The sequence below is a fragment of the Protomyctophum bolini genome (assembly GCF_963924005.1).
Source record: "Protomyctophum bolini genome assembly, chromosome: 12".
Lineage (NCBI taxonomy): Eukaryota > Metazoa > Chordata > Actinopteri > Myctophiformes > Myctophidae > Protomyctophum > Protomyctophum bolini.
This window is the reverse complement of record NC_137873.1, coordinates 17,400,647-17,423,642: the sequence shown is the minus strand read 5'-3', so window position 1 is coordinate 17,423,642 and position 22,996 is coordinate 17,400,647. Positions and strand designations below refer to the sequence as shown.

General features: G+C 41.4%; 1 protein-coding gene across 1 annotated transcript; it reads left to right on the top strand.

The window, feature by feature from the left end:
* Positions 1-3,288: 3,288 nt before the first annotated feature.
* On the top strand, positions 3,289-22,712 carry phb2a (prohibitin 2a). Its single transcript, XM_080777686.1, has 10 exons — positions 3,289-3,348; positions 4,329-4,461; positions 4,567-4,651; positions 8,094-8,173; positions 8,316-8,500; positions 11,063-11,192; positions 14,063-14,166; positions 18,565-18,642; positions 19,925-20,007; positions 21,773-22,712. The coding sequence occupies exons 1-10, from the start codon at positions 3,328-3,330 to the stop codon at positions 21,798-21,800; spliced, it is 927 nt and encodes a 308-aa protein (XP_080633812.1). The 5' UTR covers positions 3,289-3,327; the 3' UTR covers positions 21,801-22,712.
* The last annotated feature ends 284 nt before the right edge of the window (positions 22,713-22,996 follow it).

Here is a 22,996-nt window from a genome sequence, read left to right as displayed (position 1 = left end):
GTATATTGTTCTAGGCTAGGGCACTGTTTCCCAAACAGTGGGTCGGGACCCATGTTTGGGTCGCGGACTGATTTGTATGGGTCTAGTTATTAATATCCCTTTATTTTTGTCTCCTTGAAAACAAATTAAAAGAAATGTCAAAATTAATTTCAGAAGTAGAATTAAAAGAAAATTGTATACGGAACCCCAGGGTACAGCTAAAGCAGTTGCTGACAGATGTGAAGAGAACAATTAATTTACTTTCACCGTCCAAAATGTATCACCTCACTTTTAAGCCCAATGCAACTACTCGCAACTCCTTGCAACATGCAACTACTCGCAACCATTAACCCCAATGGCATGTTGCAAGGAGTTGCATTGGTATGACATGCCTTAAAACGGTTTCATTGCAAGGATTTGCAACTGGTGTGGCTTGGGCCTTAGATGTACACTCTTTGGAAAATGTTCTGCACAGTGTGTGTTTGTGTGAACATGGACAAATTGGCCGTTACATTCTCACTTCCAATCCAGTAGTGTACTAACCACTACAGTATGCAGGTGCAGAAAATGGTGTGTGATATTTAGTCAATTATAATATAAAACTGCTGTTTGATAATGTAAATTCTAATAGCTCTTGTTTGATGTTCAGACAAGCTATGCCCTGCAACTGGATGGCAGATGTTTGGAGGAAGCTCCTATAATGCACATGTTCTTGTTAAAACATATTGGGATGAATGTAGAGAACAATGTCTGAAGACAGGAGCAGATCTGGCTGTCATTGACAGCAAAGAAGAACTGGTTAGTGTGTGTGTGTGTGTGTGTGTGTGTGTGTGTGTGTGTGTGTGTGTGTGTGTGTGTGTGTGTGTGTGTGTGTGTGTGTGTGTGTGTGTGTGCACGTGCGTGCATGTGCGTGCGTGCGTGCGAGTGTGCAGGTGTCCATCATCCACATACATGTGATGTACGATACTGTAATTCTGAGATTAGAGTTAAATCATCAATATATTAATGATGATTTAATCATTGGCAAATAATCAGGAATTCATCAGAGGATTGGGCGATTGGCAAAATTCACCCTGGATTGGTTTGAAAAGGACTGAGGGCAAATGGACATGGGTGGATGGAACCCCACTGACAACACAGTGAGACATTTTCAAATGTTTTCTATTGTAATTCTAATATTCTATCAAAGTCACTGTATGTGAGTACTGAGTGGATGTGGTTAAACTACATTTTGTTGTTTATTAATTATTACTCTGCAGGTTCTGGTCCAGTGGACAACCTGTTAACGATGAAGATAAGAACTGTGCATTCTACAATACGGGAGAGGTGAATGGATGGAGCAATGGAAAATGTTCATTAATTGGTCCATGTATCTGTGAGAAGAAGTGGTGTTTCTCTTAACTTCATAGTGAAACTGGAGTTTTGGGCTTTGTGTAACACCATTAGTTTAGAACAGATTTGATTATGTAACCAGTTTCAGTCAGTGGCGTATCTACAATAAGGTGAGGACAGGCGTCCGCCTGGCCAAAAGCCATACATTGAGGACAAAAACAAGACCTGAGAACTATTAGTGGACAGCGGACTGGCCGTTGTGGTAGAGCGCGACCCTCAATCACCCATTAGAATGCAAATGCATGCCTTTCAGCCTTTGTATCCTACTGTCTGGCAGGTATATCTCTTTGAAAACCTTACCTTTACATCACCCCCCACCACCCACTGTATATGTTTCTTTTCCCTTTTTACCTCCCTTATGATGAATTCCCATATAGAAGTGTCTATTTGTACGTCTCTAAATGTTTTGATGAATTGAACAAGGTGGACCCTCTTGTAAACAAGTGTAATGCTTAATTGGGTCGTCCACTCACAGTTAACAGTCTTTGTATTGAGTTTGTGCTTGAAATGTACTGAAATTCTGCAAAGTGTTTAATAAATAATTAAATCAATAGTGCTACTGATTGTGCGCGGGACGACGACAATTAACACATCTTGCCTGCCCAAAATGTAATTCTTGCCTGCCCAAAATGTAATTCCTGAAAACGCCACTGGTTTCAGTGTGTGCATTCTTTTCTCTCCTTCTCTTATTTCTATCCCCTCTTGTCTCACGAAAACTACAAAATTATTGAGCAAGCACAAACCAACAACACAACCTGTAATGATATAAAATAAAGCTGATTCTAAGGCTGATACAGTGCATGATAATGCTCTTTTTCATTGACTGCAGTTTAGCATTTAATACCATTGTGTCCTCCAAGCACATCACCAAGCTCAGACCCATTCAACACCAGGGCCATGCAGAGAGCACTGAGGGGGCAGGTGCTCAAACCTAAAAAAGGACACATCTGCGCACGCCAGTTTTTGGGGGTGGTTTTTTTCTGGGGGTCGATCCCTCGTGCCATTTTATTTCACACCAGAAATGTTAGTACCTTGGATGTCTTATGCTAATGGAGCAAGATATTCCACAATAACCTCACATGCACGCATCCGCCTGGGTGACAGCAGACTGCTGGGCTAGCGCTGGCGCTTTGGCATGGTGGGTGAGATCAATGGAATGAATTCTGTATTCGCCATATAGGCTATATGGAGCGTGGCTTGAGTGTACAGGGTTTGATGAGGTCAGATCAACATAATGGAATGTCAGAACAGGTCAGCTCCATGGAGATCTAAGGGTGGCAGCGGGGGCAGTGTCTTGAGTGTACAGGTTTTGATGAGGGCCCAGGTATATCCTGGCCTTAATTTCCGGGCCTGTTGAGAACTCTAGTTTTCGCCGGTTGCCGGGCATGGCTGCACTAATAACTTTAGTATAGTCTAGTGGAGAGGTATCAGTATCAGTCAAAAGGGAGACAAAGAAGAGGAAGGACGGGTGGGGTTGGATCAACATATGGAATGTCAGAACAGGTCAGCTCCATATATGGAGATCTTAAGGATTTGAGATTTGAGGTCATATCTAGGTGATGATCCAGTCTTCTCCTTGTATGGCTATCCAGGGTTTGATGGGGTCAGTGTCGTGATCTTCATATATGGAGCGTGCCATATATGGAGCGTGTCACAAGGTGTGATGGACTGACCCTCTATCTCTCTATCTATGTCTCTCCCTCCCTCCCCACCACTTTACAGCTATTTACCCAGGGTCATTTTTATGGGATAGACTTATTAGACTAACTGTAGCTCAAAGCTCATGCAATTGCATTTGCATGGTACTGTAGGTGTACCTCTCTCATAGAGTATAAAGTCGACTCAGTCAGAACACTACTGTTCCCATAATGCTCCACTGAAAGGAAATACGTCACCGACACATGACCTTCGTTGAAATTCGTCTGCAAGTTTGCAACAGCTACTTCAGCAAGCAGCATGGCGAATAAAGATCCCGCTGTAAGTTAATTGTAATTATAATATTGAACGCTCAGGATATGATACTATTTGTTTTAGTTCACTGACCCACACAATGTGAACGACTACTACTGTCATTGTCATGTAAAGTTACACATGTTTACAGGCTTACTGTAGCAATGTGCAGCTAGCAGCCAGCTAACTTCAACACTATAATAAAATGATAAACATCTCAAATGCATCCTCATCATTCTGGTCTATACACTGGTTTATTTAGTTTGAATTAATACAAAAGAAATGCAATGGTTCAGAGAGTTTTGAAAAGCACAACGAAAAGGCGAAAATAATAATTTAAAAAGAAGGAAAACAAATAACGTAATTTGCTGTTGCCTGTTATGTTATTTTTAAGAGGTGCATGAGACTCGAGGCATATTTCACGAGGATGACTTTCAAATTCAGTCTACATAGACTGCACATGTCTTATCTTGAAAAATAATAAGCATTTTAAAGAAACGACATGGACAATATGGCTTCGTTTTAAGGAGTTGCACATTTAAAAGGGAGAGGATTACATACTGTAGCCCAGGGCTTAAACTTATCAGTCCTGGGGACGGATTTCAGTGCTGAGGATTTCATAGGGGTTATTTAATGAAATCAGTGCAGATTTGCAAAAAGTAATTTTCAGGCTTGGGATTCTTTTTGGCTTTAAGCCCTGACAGTAGCGGTAGCCATAGGCCATGGACCACCAGCGCTAACTGTAGCCTTAATTGCCAAAAGCTTAGCATGTTGGGCTGTTTGCAGAATCATTGTATCTCTCAACTTTGTTGATTCTTTCATTGTACTAGCAGTTTTATATTAAAAAAAAACAATGACTATATAACTGGAATTGGATCTATTGGAACACAGGTTATTGTTTTATGGCTTCTCTTGTTTACCGTGTGGTCACCGTCGGTCTCCAGTGTAGGATTAATGTGTGTTCATGTGCCTACAATTATCAAATATATAATGTTTCCTTTTCTCAGGGTTTACTACAGCAGCTGAGGCAGATGGCAGGCAGGATGTCTTCAGGTGGTCCTCGAGGGGCGGGTCTTGGCGCCAAGCTCCTGATAGGAGTAGGAGCTCTGGCCTATGGAGTCAAGGAAGCCACATACACAGGTTGTTATCATAGGAATTATGATGATGATCTATTTACTGTACCAATATCGTGACAGATTCTTTCATGGCTACTGTACCTTGCATCCTCTCTCTCTGTGTCTCCAGTTGAAGGTGGACAGAGGGCGATCGTGTTTAACAGGATTGGAGGGATGCAGATGGACACAGTTCTGACAGAGGGACTCCATTTTAGGTAGGAAGATGAGGGTTCTGGCTGCGTCCGAATTCATTCCCTATGCCCCATATAGTGCACTACTTTGGGGTTCCGCCATTTTGTTATAGTGTTCGAATGTGTAGTGAGCATTTTTGCACCCTAACGTAGTGGGCTGAAGTATCCCACAATGCACCGGAAATTGTAGGGAGCATCCGATGGTCGCTACAAAAACACAGCGAAGCAAATCTGTCCCATAATGATTGCGCAAGCTCGCTCTTGAGCGCACATGCACGCGTTTGCGCACGTGCACTGCTTCTGCATGCATGCGCTCATTGCGCTCCAACTCAGAAGAGGCAGAAGTTGAACCAGCGAAAGAACTCAACACAAATATACTTTTTAAACTTTCGTTTTCCCTTCCCTGGCAGATCTCGAAGCTACAGATCTCGAGACAAATGATCTGTGCATTTATTTGAAATTGTTTTATTTTATTTATAATAAATCTACTCATTTGCAATAGTATTACTAATCTGATCCATTGTATCACCCAGGCCCAGCGCATGACGTTAGGAGAGGAATCGGTTGCTTGCTGTATGATATATTTGTGAGATTCTTTATCACAAACGTAGGCTAAATACATGCATGTGAGACACATATTAATTGTGTCCGAACATATGTTTTATTAATATTCATTAATTCCTGCCATGAAAAAATATGCTATCTAACATTATTTCATTGAATTGCGATAAATACATTAAAACTTCATTATGTAGGCAGTCATTTATTGGACTGCTGTTTCTGTTAAACGTGAGCAGAGCTTGTGAGCAGAGCTTGTAGATCGGCTACTTTTGGTAATTCTTTACCAAAAGTACCCGATACAAGCTCACAACACGGACGTCGCGTTGTTTAGAGATCGGCTATTTTTGCCGTATCCCCCCGCCCCAGGATTAGCGGGGGTTCATGTGGTTAATCAATCATGCTGCTGATATTTTCATATTGTCAAGGTGGTGCACTGTTTTCATATTGCTGGATATAGCCTAATATTAATTTATTGATAATAATCATAGGCCTATGTTATTTTAAAATAACCTTTTTATCATAGACATATAGGCCTAAATGCCTGCAAACATATTTTCATTAACCTATTTCTTTCTTTATTCATTCATAAATTTAAAATTAACTTTACAAACTGTCCTTGCAGGGAGGTGACAGCCTGCAGTCACTTACTTGTAGTCAGTTGATTCTTCATATCCAAATGAGTGAAACAGCCGGGATGATTTGTTTATTTTTCAAACTGTTCTTTATGAGGCGATCTGAAAAAACCTAATGGGGATTTCATGCAAATAAAAAGTACATGGACCTACAGCGCCCTCTACCGATATTGACGTCAGAGTCGGTGCTCCCAATATAGGGAGTATTGTCCGAAATCATCACTATAGAGTTCACTAAAGTCTGGATCCCCGTATGGGGGGTAGGGAGTAGGGAACAACCCTAGCAATTCGGATGCAGCCTCTGTCTTTAAAGATGTTTTTTGGCTTCTCTGCCTTTATTGATAGTTGACAGGAAGGAGGGAGAGAGAGATGGGGGACATTGCCGCAAAGGTCGCCATGAACGGGACACGCTGACAGGCCAGAGCCTATACTGTATGTGGCATGTGCCTGGACCACTAGGCCAGCAGGCGCCTCGAGGGTTCCATCTTTAATCATATAACGGAATTACGGAGTCATCAGTCTACCGGCTGGTAGCGTCGATTGAGCAACATTCGATGTAATTTCCGGTTGGGACGTCATCCAAAGTGGTCCCCCTCCATTTTAGTCATGGGAGGAAAAATCTTAAAACGTCAATAACACTTCTAAAATTTAGACAATTTTACACAATCTTTGGTTAGAATTGGAAGCATTGATTTAGAATCTAAATCAATACTTCCAATTCTAACCAAAGATTGCGTTTTTGACGTCCCATCGCGGTCCCGACGCTTGTCACGTTAGAAGTAATCGTACTTCCCGTTGTTGTTGATCCCCTCGGTGGTGTTTTGGCTACATCCAGCTACTTCCAAAATGGTGCGGAGCAACCTTGAAATAGGCTCTGAAGCTGCAAATCGCTGGGCGCCCTGATGTAATGGTTCCAAATACCCCTGGGCGTTCGGGGTGTTAATAATGCCTTAATGCCATTCTCAAGGTTGAGGTTACCCTGGGTTGATTACTTCAACGGCTGTAATGTTGCCAAACATAGAACATTGTCTCTCCGGCTACTTGGCTAATGTAGTGACTGCGTCCAGAGCATTTTGGTTTGACTGTAAAATTGGCCAACTAATTCACATCTGGGGGATGGAAATAAAACGGCCCTTGCACACAGAGTAATATGCAAGCATTTTTTTTTTTAAAGTTCCATACCCCCACCCCCCAGCTGACTACTCGGATAACCACTATACATCCAAAGCCTCTTCAATATCACCTCGCCTAATGAAGTTCAAGAAATTCTCCCATATCTTATAGAATACCTCAGGTTTCTTCCTAATTACATAAGTTAGTTTCTCATGTGCCAAACTGGTTGTTAAATTCCTCAGCCAAAAGCCGATCGTAGGGGCATTGACATTCTTCCAACATAGCGCAATTGAGCGTCTGGCCTGTAACAGGCAGAGGTCGGTCATTCTTTTTTTCATTACTATTACTAATAGTGTACAATTTAATGGATAAATACTGAGTATACATAATTTAGGACAAAGAGGAACTGGACCTGACGTAATCTGAGAGACATAATGGACCACGGACCTCCAAAATGTTTTAATCTCCTCACATTCCCTTAAGCAGTGGAACAGTGTACCTTTATGTTCCCCACATTTATAACATAAATCAGGAATGTTTGGATCAAATTTATTTACTTTCTCCGGGGTTATGTAAGTTCTCATTATCCAATTATACTGAATTAGTCTTAATCTAGTATTGATAGTTTGCGTTTGTTATGCAAGCATTTTTATTGGTCAATAAGCTTCCACGTCCCCAAAAAAACACAGGAATCATGCGTTTCCCAAAATTACGTGCAGTTGCATCCACTCATTGAGTAGGTGTGCAAAAGGTCAAGGGTGTGGTTCTCTCTCCTGATTAGATGAAACTGGCAACCCACCTGAAAATGTATTTTCTGTTTAAATGGAAATATGGAGACCGCTGTTACTGAACTAACACACTACAGCAATGATTATAGAGCTTTATATTTTCAAGTTTCAACAACAAATCATCAAAATTAAAATGGAAAAGAGAAAATCTGACTTTTGTAATATTGTTTTGATAATTTGACCTCAAGGTGTTATGATGTTGTTGACATACAGTATAGAATAGTTTTTGACTTGGCAGTCGGGACTTGCCGCTCAATGTTCTGTATTCTTAGGTTGTTATAATACAACTCTCTCTGCTGACCTGTGTAATCCTTGGGTTTAATGATACAAAGCAAATCTGTGAAATGAAGCAGCATTGGTTGTTCTCGTTAGGATACCGTGGTTCCAGTATCCAATCATCTATGACATCAGAGCCAGACCCAGAAAGATCGCCTCATTGACAGGAAGTAAAGGTGAGACACGCTGTCCGCTTTCTGTCAAATTAAATTAGTAGAAGGTGACGGAATAATAAAATGTTGGTCACGTTGTTGGCCAGGAAAATGCCTAGCTGAAACCCTGATTGGAACTGTTGTGTTTGGATGATTTGGGGTGCAGATCTTCAGATGGTGAACATCGGGCTGCGTGTGCTGTCTCGCCCGGAGTCAGCCAACCTGCCGGCCATGTACCAGCGGCTGGGGAAGGACTATGATGAGAGAGTCCTGCCCTCCATCGTCAACGAGGTGCTGAAGAGTGTGGTGGCCAAATTCAATGCTTCCCAGCTCATCACACAGAGAGCTCAGGTACACGCATAACACTGCAGGACAAGTCATTTTGGCCTTCAATTAATGGTTCTCAATGGGAATGCCAGGGACCCTCTGGGTTACTTTGCAGGTGTATAACTCTGAAAGTGTCCAAATGGAACCGAATAGCCCGTAGCTTGTACTCTACATTTGTTTTGGTCGTTACATTTTATTGTAATTGTATAGCTGACGTGAAGTCCACATCCCATTTCTGACGGTGTGATAAAACCGGTTTCTGTTTCATCAATGTTGGATCTGATTCCTTCGGTTTCGGATCCCAACCCCAATCTACTGTATCACCTTTTGTTTAGAATATAATGCAGCATTAGTTGTCTGTTGTGGGTACACCTGAGAACGAGTGCTGTTTGTTTTTCTGTTCCGTTGCGCCAGATGTTCAGGCGACATGGCTGGTGTGTAGACAGCCTGTAGGCAATTAGCCACGCCGTTAATGAGTGTACATCAACACATTTGTCTCACCAAAGTGCGTGTTGGCCGGCCTGCATGCTGCGTAATAGAGTATGGCCCTCATTTATCAACGTGCGTACGCCAAAATATGGGTGCACGCCGAAATTACCGACATTTCCGGCAAAGCTTGAAATTGAACTTGAGTCTGGCGTACACAAGCGGAGCAGCATTGTCTGAACTGCTGACACGCTGTCACAGGCATCTAAACGTATGTTTTCACTCCTAAAATGTTAATATAAAACGGTATGTGTATATACATGTAAAAAGAAAAAGAGAGATTTCCAAGTAATTCAAATCGCAATTAAAAACAATATAACATGTTTGCAATGTATTAGTTTGTGCTTAATCAAACAGTGCTTTACTGGCCTTGTTATGCGAGCGCACTTGTGAGATGATTTGGGAGCGGTGATGCATCACTGTGATATTATTAAATGGACTGCACGCCTTTTATTTCCAAGTGACAATGACAAGCATACAGCTTGCCTATTTGCAATTGTAGCAGGCTATAGGCGTAAGGGGCTTAATCATTCACCATTTAAATAAGTGCATTGACAGTTCAGATAAAAGCGAGATCATTTTCGGGGGTCGGGAGGACGGGACCGCGGCGTGCGTCGCCAACACATACCAGCACAGCACACATGCAAGCGAAGAGGCAAGCCTTAATTCATCCATATGTTTATGATTCGTTCATCAATGATCAAATCACTACATAAACGTTGATTATGACTGCCTTGACGACATGATAGCCTATCCCTATCTCATGCAGGCATATCACTCACCCACAGGACTTATCACAGCAGTGCGCAGTCTAAAGCCTTCGCCGTGCACTGCGCACAAATGAGTAAAATTAATATAGGCCAGCCTACAAATGTATTCCATTCATGGCGATGCGATGTCGTGTCATGTAGGTGCGTGCATGCGTGGACATGACAGCAAGGCAAGCGAGGTGAGAGGGAAACAGACAGGGTAGGCCTACAACTTTATTTAATTCATGCAGGTGTTCCTTCTTTATTTATTTAACAACACACCAGTTAGTTGGGCAGGGCTTGTAAGTTGCGTGTGCGTGCGTCTGTATGAGAGAGAGAGGGGGGTGAGGCGGGCAGCAATAACCTTTTTTTCTTCTTTCTTGTAACCAGGGTTTCCAGGACGTATTGCATGTGTTCATGTCGCAAAAACGAGGGCGAGGCTTGATTTCATAGGGCGAGCCAGATAGATTTCAGCCGTCACATTTATTAACGTCAGAACGAAATTAAGGAAGGATCAGCTGTTTGCGATCACTTTATAAATGCCGTGGCGACGTGGGTGTACTACGAAACCTGCACTCGAATCTGTGGCCTATGTGCTTGTACATGCGTGTATGTTGGTTATTATAGGGGTGCAACAGTCAATCAAACTAATTGATTCAATTGATTATTAAAAAACATATAATTGATCATTTAGGAAATAGGAATGTGGCGCTGATCGGTCTAGCAGTTTGCAAGATTAGCACCATAGTCCAGACAGATGTCTGTCCCTCTTATATAGATCGCTGGCCTCTCGGAACCACGGCATAAAAATAAGGAAAGAAAAATTGTCTACGTTGACATGCCAGTATAGGGATGCCAGGTTGAAAGTGGTTAAAATGGCCTGGGACGTGGCTCAGCGGTCCAGTCTGGCAGTGTGCCGCGGGTTCGACTCCCGATCCCGATGGCCTTTACTGCATGTCTTCCCCCCCCCATCTCTCTCCCCATTTCCTGTCAGCCTGTCTGTCCCTCCATAAAAATATATAAAATAAAGGCGAAAGCCAAAACAAACATGAAAAAAACAAAGTGGTTAAAATAAACATGCAAAAGGTCAATGCATTTGTGGGCTTGCTTTTTTTTGTCAGTATTGTCTGTGAACACGAGTCTAGTAGACTGTAGTGAATCTGTGTACAATAGTAGTAATGGTAGTTCTTACTGTATCTCCCAGACTAGTGCAGTTCAGTACTAAACCAGGTTACAATATTATGACATCAAACTCCACTTCAATCAGTCTTTTATTTGGGGGTCTGGTTTGATGTGGAAACTGACTGATGTTTGAAACCCCCCTCTGTTATGTTGTGTTCCCCCCCCCCAGGTGTCACTGCTGATCAGACGAGAGCTGTATGAGAGAGCCAAGGACTTCAACATCATTCTGGACGATGTGTCCATCACTGAGCTCAGCTTCAGCAAGGAGTACACAGCTGCTGTGGAGTCCAAACAAGTCGGTAAGATCAAACATCACAGTGGAAATCTTTGCTGTCGGGACTCGAACCCGCGACACGCTGTCAGGCTGGATTACCAGCATAGGTGCCTGGACGTCTACGCCAGCCGTTGCATTTGCAAGAGCAAATGCAACAGTCTGGTGAGAAAGTAGTTTGAAACACGTCTCGGCTGTGTTTTATCTGCAGTGTTGTGACTAACGCCCTTACATGCGTTACGTTACATAACGTAACTACTATTTGCAGTAACTTGTAACCTAACGCTTTACATTTCCCCATTCCATAACGGCGCTATAGTTATTGTGCGAGCGCTACCCGCGTTATGGCGTTATGTCAACTTATGTGATCAGAGAAAAAAAGTCTGGCCATGCAGCTGCGTGAGTCTATCATCATACAGGCGTCTCTGTGCTGCTGAAGTGAAGGGGGCAAATAAAGTTGTGAATCGATATAATTCAACTAAACTGCGGGAGAAACACAGATGTACAAGCCCAACGTGCTGTGCATTGCGACGGGTAGATACCTTGTAGATCTGCTACTTCCAGCGCAGGAAGGGCGCATGCTTATGACGCTCTTTACTATGCATTCAGCCAGTCATCACAGAAGTTGACAGAACACACACGCACTGCAGCAGACGGAATGCACAGGCAGATCCGACAAAACTTTGCACACATCTGTGCTTTGCCTTTCATCCACGCTTCCATAGCCTTTTAAATCTTATTTCCCATCCACGGGCACAAGCAACGTGATATCAGCAGCTTCCACCCGATCTGTGGTGGTGTTCTGTTGACGAGGGAAGCTATTAGCTAGCATGGGAGCTAACGTTAGTTTCACTATTACAACCCCGTTCCCCAACCCCTCACACTCGCTGCTGCGAGCACACGGGCAGACACAAAGACGAATGGGAATTTGGAGCTTTAACAATGAATGATAATATTATCACTATAATTATTACTACTTGTTTTATTGCCTATGCTTATGTAGAAAAAAAGCTCACTGCTCAGGTCAAATATGCCTATTGATATGCGATTAAAATGTGATTAATTGAGATGAATTCATCACAAAGCCTCCAATTAATTAGATGTTTTTTAATGAAGTCCCAAGTCTCCCAACCCTATTCTTTATAGATCTAGCTTCAAAAAAAAAGTTCCTATATTCGGTATTCGGTTTCGGCCGTTTTTTATATTATTATTTTCTAAAGTAAAGTAAAGTAGTTACTTTCATAATTTCATGTAAAGTAAAGTAACAAATTACTTTTTTAGATAAGTAACGATAACTATAACGCCTTACTTTTTAAAAGTAACTTCCCCAACACTGTTTATCTGTGAGCACACTTCATTCTATTGTCTAGTATAGCATTCTGGAAAAATGAGCATTCCATGCATTGTGAACAGTCTCAGTCCACAGCATTACAATTTGACCTTCACTGTCATCTTACCTTTCACCACCAGAGGGTGCTGTTGTGCTTTGTTTCAATTTCAAACAGCCACACACATTATATTTAATGTGTTGTCACTGCTGTTGCACTGGAAGGATGTATCACCACTATCCTACTATATACCACTATCCTACTCCTCCTGTTCAACACCCCACTGAGATATATATACACACACACACACACACACACACATGTATATACGGACTTGGGGGAAAAAAAGAGTTAACTGTGGACGACACCATAAACATAAAGCTTTACAATAGGGTCCACCATGTCCAATTCATCATAGCATTTAGAGACATAGACAGTGAGGGGGAAAAAGGGTGGGTGGGGGATTCAGATTTTACGGGGGCCAGTTTCGAATTGCAGCCGTCCTTAGGTGCCCTTTTGAGATGTTTTGAAGGAGTCAAGGGATTCACATGTCTTGACTGTTGGTAGGGCGTTCCACATTTTGTTGGCATAGGAGCAAAATTAATTTAGTCTCTTGTTTATGCCGAATCTGGGTTGCACATGGTTTGTTGAACTCCTTCTGGTGTTGTTGGTGTGGACTTCGTTGACATTAAGGAAATATTTAAACGGGTACATGGGTATCTTGTTGGTGTAGCGGATCTTGTGGACCAGACCCATTGCAAGATGCTGTACTCTGTCGTCAACCTTAAGCCATAGGATTGCTTTAGGGTGCACAACTTCTAAATAAATAACACTGGCTATTAGGGATGGATGAGCCAACCAAAAAAAAGCATGAAACAAGTTATGACTTGTAGCTGTATTACACACACACACACACACACACACACACACACACACCTACACACCTACACACACACACACACAGATTCAGTGCATTTATAAATGGAAAGCCTTGTACGATCAGGTATAAAGGATGCAGATTGTAATCCATTATGAGTATGTTTCTAATGCATTGTAGACATCTGTTGACAATATTTCCATATAGGGGTAAATGTTGGCTAAGCACCAGCATACATTCGTTCAACGTCAACTTCTCTAGAGTGAAAGCAGCATTATATAATTGCTTTTTCCTTATTATATTTGGAGATGTTTTTCATTTTATTCCTTTTTGTCTGTATGGTAAAATGGAATCATGAGGTAACAATATTACTATATTTGTGCAATTATAAATTTCTATTATTTTTTAAGCCCTGGACATTTATTCAGGTGTTTTATCAATCAGCTATTGTAAATTTTGCTATTTTCAAATAATTTGGACGTTTTCTTTTACTTTTACTGCAATGTGCTGATACATTGAATAAAAATGCAGGTTTTTTTGTTTTGTTTTGTGTTCAAACTCATATTAGTCTGGAGCCCAATTGCTTGGTGAACTAGCAGGCTATATGGATTTGACCCTAGTAGTGATCTGGCTGTGTTTCTGTGCATTATGTTTTGTCATGGCATTAACCTGCTGTGTGTTGTCCCCCTCCAGCCCAGCAGGAGGCACAGCGAGCCCAGTTCTACGTGGAGAAAGCCAAACAGGACCAGAGAGGGAAGATCATCCAGGCTGAAGGAGAAGCAGAGGCTGCTAAGATGGTGAGCTGTCCCTCTGAAACATTCACCACTACATGTAGAGGCTGCTAAGATGGTGAGCTGTCCCTCTGAAACATTCACCACCACATGTAGAGGCTGCTAATGTTGAGCTGTCCCTCTGAAACATTCACCACCACATGTAGAGGCTGCTAAGATGGTGAGCTGTCCCTCTGAAACATTCACCACCACATGTAGAGGCTGCTAAGATGGTGAGCTGTCCCTCAGAAACAATCACCACCACATGTAACACTTTGTAGTGTCAACTAACCCGTCTGTCTACACGATTGTGAGCACCCTATTAATGACCCTACTTCAATCACAACCACTGCATTCTGTGTCGGCCACTGGAAGCTGCCCAGTACAATATGATACTACTTTATTATCAGCTTTCACTGAAATGTGTCTTTGTGACACAGCAGCCTTGTATACAACACGTAATACACACATTTGACATTACCAAAGAAAAGACAAATAATTGCATACATAAACAAAATGCCCCCTGACCAGATTCTAGTTTAACCTCAATCAACTGATGGACTCCTGTAGTCTGACATTATTGAATTTTGGAACTTTGCATCTCCTTTTTGAACTGATAATCAAAATATGGCTAGTACTTGGACGTGATATTCCTTGCCAACCGTAGTATACTGTAGATGCATAGAGTAGAACAACAGTTTTTCTACTGGTGGTCACTGGGAGCTGACGAGTCCAACCACCACAGTCTTCTACGGTTGGTCACTGGTCACACATGATTTGCTCGTTTGTCGCTCATTTGACTTACAGTACGTTGGAGGAGTTGGCTCAATGAAAGAAACTAAGCGAAACACTACCCAGTGGGGGTCGACCACGCGCTTTATTCATATCGGTTGAAGTTCACCCATGTTGAACGATACATGTCCTCAAGACCTCAACTTGCCACAACAGGAAGCTCCGCTCATTCACTCCCATGGAAAGGATGTGAACGGGACACGTCTGTTTCCGACACCTGTGTGTGACTGTGCCCTTGAGCAATAAGCTCCAAGTGCATGTGGTTTAAAGTGGTTTTACAACCGCTAAGGGCCTCTGTTAGACACTCCATGGAGCTCCGAACAATGCCCCTTAAGCCTAATTTATGCTTTCATAGTGCGATGGCGTTGTGTGCCGAGTGCCGACACGTTGTGAGCTTGTTGGTCTGCTATTCCCGGTATGAATGAAGCTTCAGCTGTTATGAAACCAATGTAAACTACAGCCTTGTATGGCTTATTGTTTTTTTTATAAAATGATTACCAAATATGGTAACCATACAGAAATATCCCAAATTATTCATTTTATGAAACATTTCAGTACAAGAATAAGTAATACTACAAAAAGTAGTCCCTGTATAATAATGTATGTTTAGATTCACACCATCTCCTGGGCCCCCTATAACTGTATGGGAGATTATAAACAAAGATTTGAACTGGCAACTGTAAATGTGAAATGAATCGATACACTATGGATGGCCCATTTCTTGCTTGAGTGTTATCAATAACTGTTTTGAAAAATCTAAGCGAAATTGGACATTTTGAAAACATTTGTCTGGCATAGTAATACTGTCGGTGTCACTGTTGTGTGTTAATGGAGCATTTCACAACGGCCTGAGCCTGTCAAAAGCAAGGATCGGAACTACTTTTTTCTAAATGTTTCATTATAGCCTCAATGTGACCCACAACTTTGTAAGGACACACATGAAATATGAGATCCAGAGCAGAGGAGGACAGATCGCCTCCCATCTGCTTAAATTCTTATTTCCTGAGCAAGGAGATCAGGGATGTAACAACTGAAAAACTAAAAATCCAACCAAAGTGCTCAAGAGCTATATTCTTTATATAAAAAAGTATACTGATGGTGCTTCTAGAATCAACGGGAACAATTCCAGAGGAAAGAAGAAAAGATCCAAGCAATTAAAAATGAATAACTAAGAATGCCTTCTAAATCCTAACTGAGGTAAATAAATTGCAGCAACTAATGTGATACAGAACAGATGCTGGCCAGCTTGAAAGGTTATGGTCTAACAACGTATAGGTTTAACAGGTCGGGTCTAAATGAGTTTGTAACCATGATATAAAAAAATGCTATCATGTTTCAACCACACATCAGATCAGAGAGTGGTTGCACCACTCAAAAAGACCCTAAGATGTCCCCAGATGTCATGGGCTTCCTAGGGGGGTAAAGACGTGTGGGGACGTGTTGGGCACACAAAGTGTTAATTCAGAGCTCCTGTTGCTACACTCCCAGCAAGAAGTTAATGCTTCAACCACTGTCGTCTTTGTCATTTTGCTGTCTTATGTCTAATATTTCACATTGGCAGCGGCACATCCAAACGGAAAGGTACTGGATAAAAAACAACTAAGAAATACTGCATCACGATTGGATCCACGTTCACATCCATGTCTATGCGGAGTATATTGTTGCTGTCTGGCAGAACCCCCTTTCTCCGTATTTTACGTTTTCTTTTTTCATAAATCAATGCCTTACCTGATCATATGACACTATGACAGCGTCACAAAAACATTTGCTATATTTTAATTTGAATCCTAAAAAGTACCAGTTTTGGACATATGAGATTTCCACCCAACGGAGACAATTATAGTATATAATAGTGAATGAAGACTTTGAAGGAATTTTATGAATGTTTTTCATGAGGTCACATCTAATCAGTTCATCCTTCAGTCCATGTGGACATTTATGCCAAATGTTATGAAATTCCCTCACAGGCATTCCTGAGATTGCGTTCAGGACAGACGTCTGCCTTCAGTGACCTCGGCCCGTGACACTTACTTCTAATCAGTTCATCCTTGAGTCCTAGCGGACGTTTGTGTCAAATGTCATGAAATTCCCCAAATGCCTTCCTGAGATATTATGTTCACAAGGTTGGGACAGACAGACAGACCCAGAAACATAATTCTTCTCACTATTGGCTGTTTCCATCAGAAATAGAATATTCGTACACTGTTTTCCATCCTCCCATAGTGGCATTTATTAAATGTACAATGTTTTGGTTTTGACCAGAATGGTCTTCATCATGTCAAAAGGTTTTACACTTAATTCACTTTGGGAGCATTGAAAATGGTGTGTGGATATCCTGGCTGGACAAATATACAATACAATATATCCGTATTCTATCGGTTGTGATATGAGGATTTTGCACATCATAATATTGTGATATGGCAAAAGTGTCACTGAACTGCCTTATTTTTGTATCGTCGTAATACGATATTATCGTTGCATCAATATCAAGATGGTTAAATATCATGACATTTGATTTAGTCTATCACGCAGCCCTACTCCTATTTCCCATCTAATATTAATGCAGAACTAATGTACACACCTCGTATCTGCATATTCCATATTTTTCGTTATTTGTAAATTACTGTAAATCCCTACTTCACAAGTGCCATATGAAAGTAGTGAAAATACCAGATCTACAACAAGCTCATGTGCCACATTGTTCTATTTTCACTATTTAAAAAAAAATGTTTTGAAAATCATTTACGGAATAGTTTGGGACATAAGAAGGTTTCCACCCGACAGCAACCATAACCATACTACAACAGTTTTCAGCCAAGGAATCTATTCCAGTTTCCCATGTATAGCGATGCTTTCATGACGCATTCTGCCTTTCCCTTTCTCCCTGGTAGACTCTTATTAATGTTTATATGCTTTACAGTCTGTTGTCCTCGACTGATTGATGGGTCATTATTATCTTCCAAACTGGTTGGTCCTGCTAAGGTCACGCCCCCTTGGCTTTTCCTTACAAGGAACAAAAGAGTTTTAAACTAATGTGTCGTTTACCACAGTCACGGAGATTACACCTGTGTGTGTGTGTGCTTAAAGTTTAGGGGCTAGGGTTACAGTTATGCTTACATTTATTCAAAAATCACATCCATGTGAAGTGATAGGCACTCTTATCATACGTCATCATATTTCATCTCATTCTGGCCAATCACAATTTGTGTCCTCACTTTTGTCTTCAATGTTTGTGTTTACACAAGCCCTCAAAGCTGGACATAGGAGGGGCTCGCACCCCTCAAAAATAGACAATCTTGTAGTTCGGCTATTTTCGGCTTCAGCATTGCGCTTACCTTTGTTTTTTGGGGGGTGGGGGGCACATTTAAATGCATTGCTCTATATTGTGCAAATAAACTAAACTTTTAAAATTGCTGTCTTAAAATGTAATACGTTACACAAATTATAGTAATGCAAACGTGTGTGACTAACTAGCGGAGCCGGTTCCACTCATATCCTGAGGGTAGTTCTTGATGACTACCAGATGCCTCACTAAGCAGCCTGTCTTTCATGTGTGTGTGTGTGTGTGTGTGTTTGTGTGTGTGTGACACAGACCCTTTGATCCTCTGCCTGTGTCGTCTTGTGTCTTAACAGCTGGGTGAGGCCGTGACAAAGAACCCCGGCTACCTGAAACTCCGGAGGATCCGGGCGGCCCAAGCCATCGCCAAAACGGTAAGGACCGCCGCCATGGACCAACCTGTAGATCAGCCATAGATTAACCATGGATGAGAGCCCCAGTTTGACATGCCATTAAGCCACATGTTTACGTTGAAAACACAGAGCCTTAAGCCATTTAGAGACGTGAGGACCCAATTTAACATGTCTTCTAAAATCTAAAAAAACAAGTTTATAAAAAAAACCTGTGTTTCTATCATGTCAAGGACCCCCAAAAGTATATGCATTTGGCTGTGGGCCCCCATCTCAGAATATTTTGTTCCAGGGACGATCTAGACACAAAGATTAGATGTAAAAATGTATATTCAAACTAAAGAGTTGCACAAATATGCACAACTTTTCAAAAATTGCAGATCTACAAGCTCATAGTGAGCACGAAGAGCTTGTATATCTGCTATTATTTAATAGACGACGTATAAAATAATGGTTAATGTGGTCACACAGGTGCTTTCCCGGTTTGAATGGGTTAATTTGTCCTCAAAAGACACCCGCAATGTTGTCTTTACACCTTTTCAGGTGGCCTTTCACCTTGATTTCACTTGATCAGCCTGTCGATGTTCAGTTGTGTTTGAGTCGTTTGAAGCCACTAGATGGCGCCATATGAACATGTATGAGAGGTTGGGACTGTTGTTGCAAAGTCAATAACTATGATGTAGACAGACAGACACACGTTACACAATGTGACACTGCCATGCGACGAGGCTTCACGGGTCCATTTGGTTATATTTATTTAAATTATTTCTACACTCTACAGCTAAATTAACAAAGATTTTACTGTGTACTCAGAAGTTTACTGTTATTGAGATGCGGTGTGAATACCATACGGTAGCACACATCAGATATATGATTGTTTTGTTTTTTAAGGACTGAACTTTTTCACAATGGGTAGAGACTGGACCATTTATTTGTGTTTTGGTTTGGTTTACAATTTAACGTTGAGTTTGAAGGAGAGTACTTTGTACATAAAATAATTCATCCTATGTATCTGCCTGCTTGCATTACCATGATTAATGTGCAGTAGATAATGGAGATGCACAGTAGAATTGAATCATTACCTGATGAAATGTATAGTTAAATGGAAACATGAGGTCAGTGAAGATGCACACTATTACAACCTTTGTTATGCAGTGTTATGAGTTTACCTGTGTTGCATTGGATGGATGAATGAATAGATAAGATGTGTATACACATTTCCTGATTCATGAATTAAAAAAGTGTAAATTGGTTCCACTCAGCTGAAGTCTAACCTTATCCGTGTCATTCTCTTTCCGACCTGTAGTTGTCTCAGTCTCAGAACAAAGTCTACCTCAGCGCTGAAAACCTGATGCTCAACCTAACGGACCACGGCGACCGCTTTAACAAGTGAGTTGAGTGATGTGAATTGTCCCAAAGCTCACAGTGAGTTGTGTGATGTGAAGTGTCCCAAAGCTCACAGTGAGTTGTGTGATGTGAAGTGTCCCAAAGCTCACAGTGAGTTGAGTGATGTGAAGTGTCCCAAAGCTCACAGTGAGTTGAGTGATGTGAAGTGTCCCAAAGCTCACAGTGAGTTGAGTGATGTGAAGTGTCCCAAAGCTCACAGTGAGTTGAGTGATGTGAAGTGTCCCAAAGCTCACAGTGAGTTGAGTGATGTGAAGTGTCCCAAAGCTCACAGTGAGTTGAGTGATGTGAAGTGTCCCAAAGCTCACAGTGAGTTGAGTGATGTGAAGTGTCCCAAAGCTCACAGTGAGTTGAGTGATGTGAAGTGTCCCAAAGCTCACAGTGAGTTGAGTGATGTGAAGTGTCCCAAAGCTCACAGTGAGTTGTGTGATGTGAAGTGTGCCAAAGCTCACAGTGAGTTGTGTGATGTGAAGTGTCCCAAAGCTCACAGTGAGTTGTGTGATGTGAAGTGTCCCAAAGCTCACAGTGAGTTGTGTGATGTGAAGTGTCCCAAAGCTCACAGTGAGTTGAGTGATGTGAAGTGTCCCAAAGCTCACAGTCGCCGTCCTGACATATACATGTTCACACTTCTGGAACTTCACTTAGGCAAACTAACTGACCAATGGATCCAACTAGAAACAGTAATGCACTTCTCATACACAAAGTGTATTTATTCTCTCATTACTGCATTACTGTATTGCACTTCTGGCTAGACAAAGTATTTGTATACTGTGCAGTGACAATACATTTAATCTAATCTAAATGCACGCCACCAGAAGGTGTTTATCGGAACAGAAAAAGGTGACTGAAATGGCTAATTATACCACGTGAACCCTTGAGGAAGCAATAAGGCATAGACTTTTACAATAGAATAATAGGTTATCTGAATGGTGGTTTGTTTATTTATTTTTTAAGGCTGTCTCTTCCTCTTGAAAATCAAGAGATGCTGCTATGCCCATGCACCTTATTTGTACATACATGTACATAAATATTTTGGATGATTATGCTATGTGTAAATACCGGCGTGTAGATACATGTCTTTTTTTTTTATTCCTTTTGTTTCCTTCGCTTGTAATCATATCGGAATCGACCTTATCGTCACATCACTGGTTTACATCCATTTTGTTGGTTTTCAGATAGGGAGAATACACAGCAGATACAGTATGTACATGAGGTTAAAAAATGCTCCAACTTCCCCAGAAAACACTTGATTGAATCTGCAGCCTTCATCATCACAAAGGCTTTTTCAGCTAAATGTAATGTCAGCCAAATGTGCCGTGAAGCGACACATTTTGAGCTTGCTACTTTTGCCATTTTTTTATTTGAAACCTGAAAAGTAACACCTTTGGACATGCAGTATGAGGTTTCCACACGAAGGGAGGAAAATAGATTAAATAAAAAGTTCCAGTTGACCGATCATAGTTAACCCATTTTGACCTGAGATCAGATTAAAAAAATGTCCGTTTCAAAATGACAGTTTTCCGAAAAAGCTATGTTTCTATGTCAGTCGTTCTTCGATTTAAAAAAAATAGCAGACCTACGGCCAGCAGCCAATCAAAGCATTTGTTTTTGTGTGTTCGCTTCATTTTTTGCTGTATTTTCAAGTTCATCTATTTGATCTTACAGCATTTTTAGAAAAATATATTATTGTACAATACAAGCTTCGTCTCATTGTGAATATATGGTTGTGTTTCTCTCCTGTTTTCTATAGGTTGCAGTCAGTGAAGAAGGAGGCCTGAAGGATTTCCATTCAGTTTACATCCAGTCAGTCAACCACCTTACACAACACTGACATGATTCATGAAGTATTTCCACTGCACATTAGACCTACCCTCTAGACCAGGGGTTCTCAATATTTGGGTCGGGTCCCTAAACATTCGCCAAATTGAAAGAATGGGGCAAAGATTGTGAAAATGGCCGATCTACAAGCACACAACGCCTCGCAACGAGTGAGCTTGGAGATCTGCTATTGTCACAATCTTTCTGTGGAACCGAGTCAAGCAAAATGTAATGCCTCAATTACTAATAATTGACTCCTACAATTCCAAGTGCTTGTCAGGGTGGGGGTTGTTTTGAGGTTCACAACCTAAAAAGGCTGAGAACCCCTGCTCTAGACTTCTACCCCACATTCCACCTCTAGTACAGGCATGACCAGTGTTCACCTGGTCTAACATATTGTACCGTACTGGCACTGGGAAACCATGCTGTGCTGGTTTATTTGTATACTGTCTGACCCAAGCTTCTCTTTGTGTCGCGTCCTTACACGATAAGATCCTGCGTGTCAATTTAACTGACAGCCTGCAAATGGAACCGAATAATTCAATATTATTAGACCCGTTACTGGAGCCGCTGCACTGGTCTACATTACATAATTATATTTCCTGCCACTACAAGCTTAGCTCACAATACTTTATCTTGACGTTTGCATTTCACCTCGCTAAAGGGAACCCTCCGTGGTGTTCCAGGCCGTGCACACTGCATTTGTCTGCGTTTCAATCAGCTGTTAACATTCAGCGTGGCTCAGTCGAAATGCAAGGACCGACCGTATGGATTTTAGAACGTAATTACAATGCACGTGTCTTGTTTAAAAGGTGGAGATTAAAGAGTTCAATGTGTTAATAAAACGGGTATAGGCATTTCTGATTAATTTACCCAAGTCCTGTGTCAATTATAATTGTTAACGTCCAGTAACATTTGGGATCCGTTTGATTCCAGTTGTATTCTCTCAGAGTTACAGATTTAGACAGAAGATTTTTACTGTGTAGGTACACGGTTCTGTAAGTCCCGACGGCAGTAACTATGCGAGTATATGTCTTTGGCCTGTAAAAGAAAAAGTCTTGCTACAGGTAGACTAGAAGTGCATATAGTTTATATATTTTATAGAAGATATTAATGTGTAATTTATATTATTGTTGATGTGAGTACTCCAGCTGTG

Coding starts and splice junctions, on each gene's coding strand:
- phb2a (XM_080777686.1), top strand. CDS start 3,328: ATGGCGAATAAAGATCCCGCT. Junction 8,501..11,062: donor TCATCACACAGAGAGCTCAG/GTACACGCATAA, acceptor CCCCCCCCCCAG/GTGTCACTGCTGATCAGACG. Junction 20,008..21,772: donor CACGGCGACCGCTTTAACAA/GTGAGTTGAGTG, acceptor TGTTTTCTATAG/GTTGCAGTCAGTGAAGAAGG.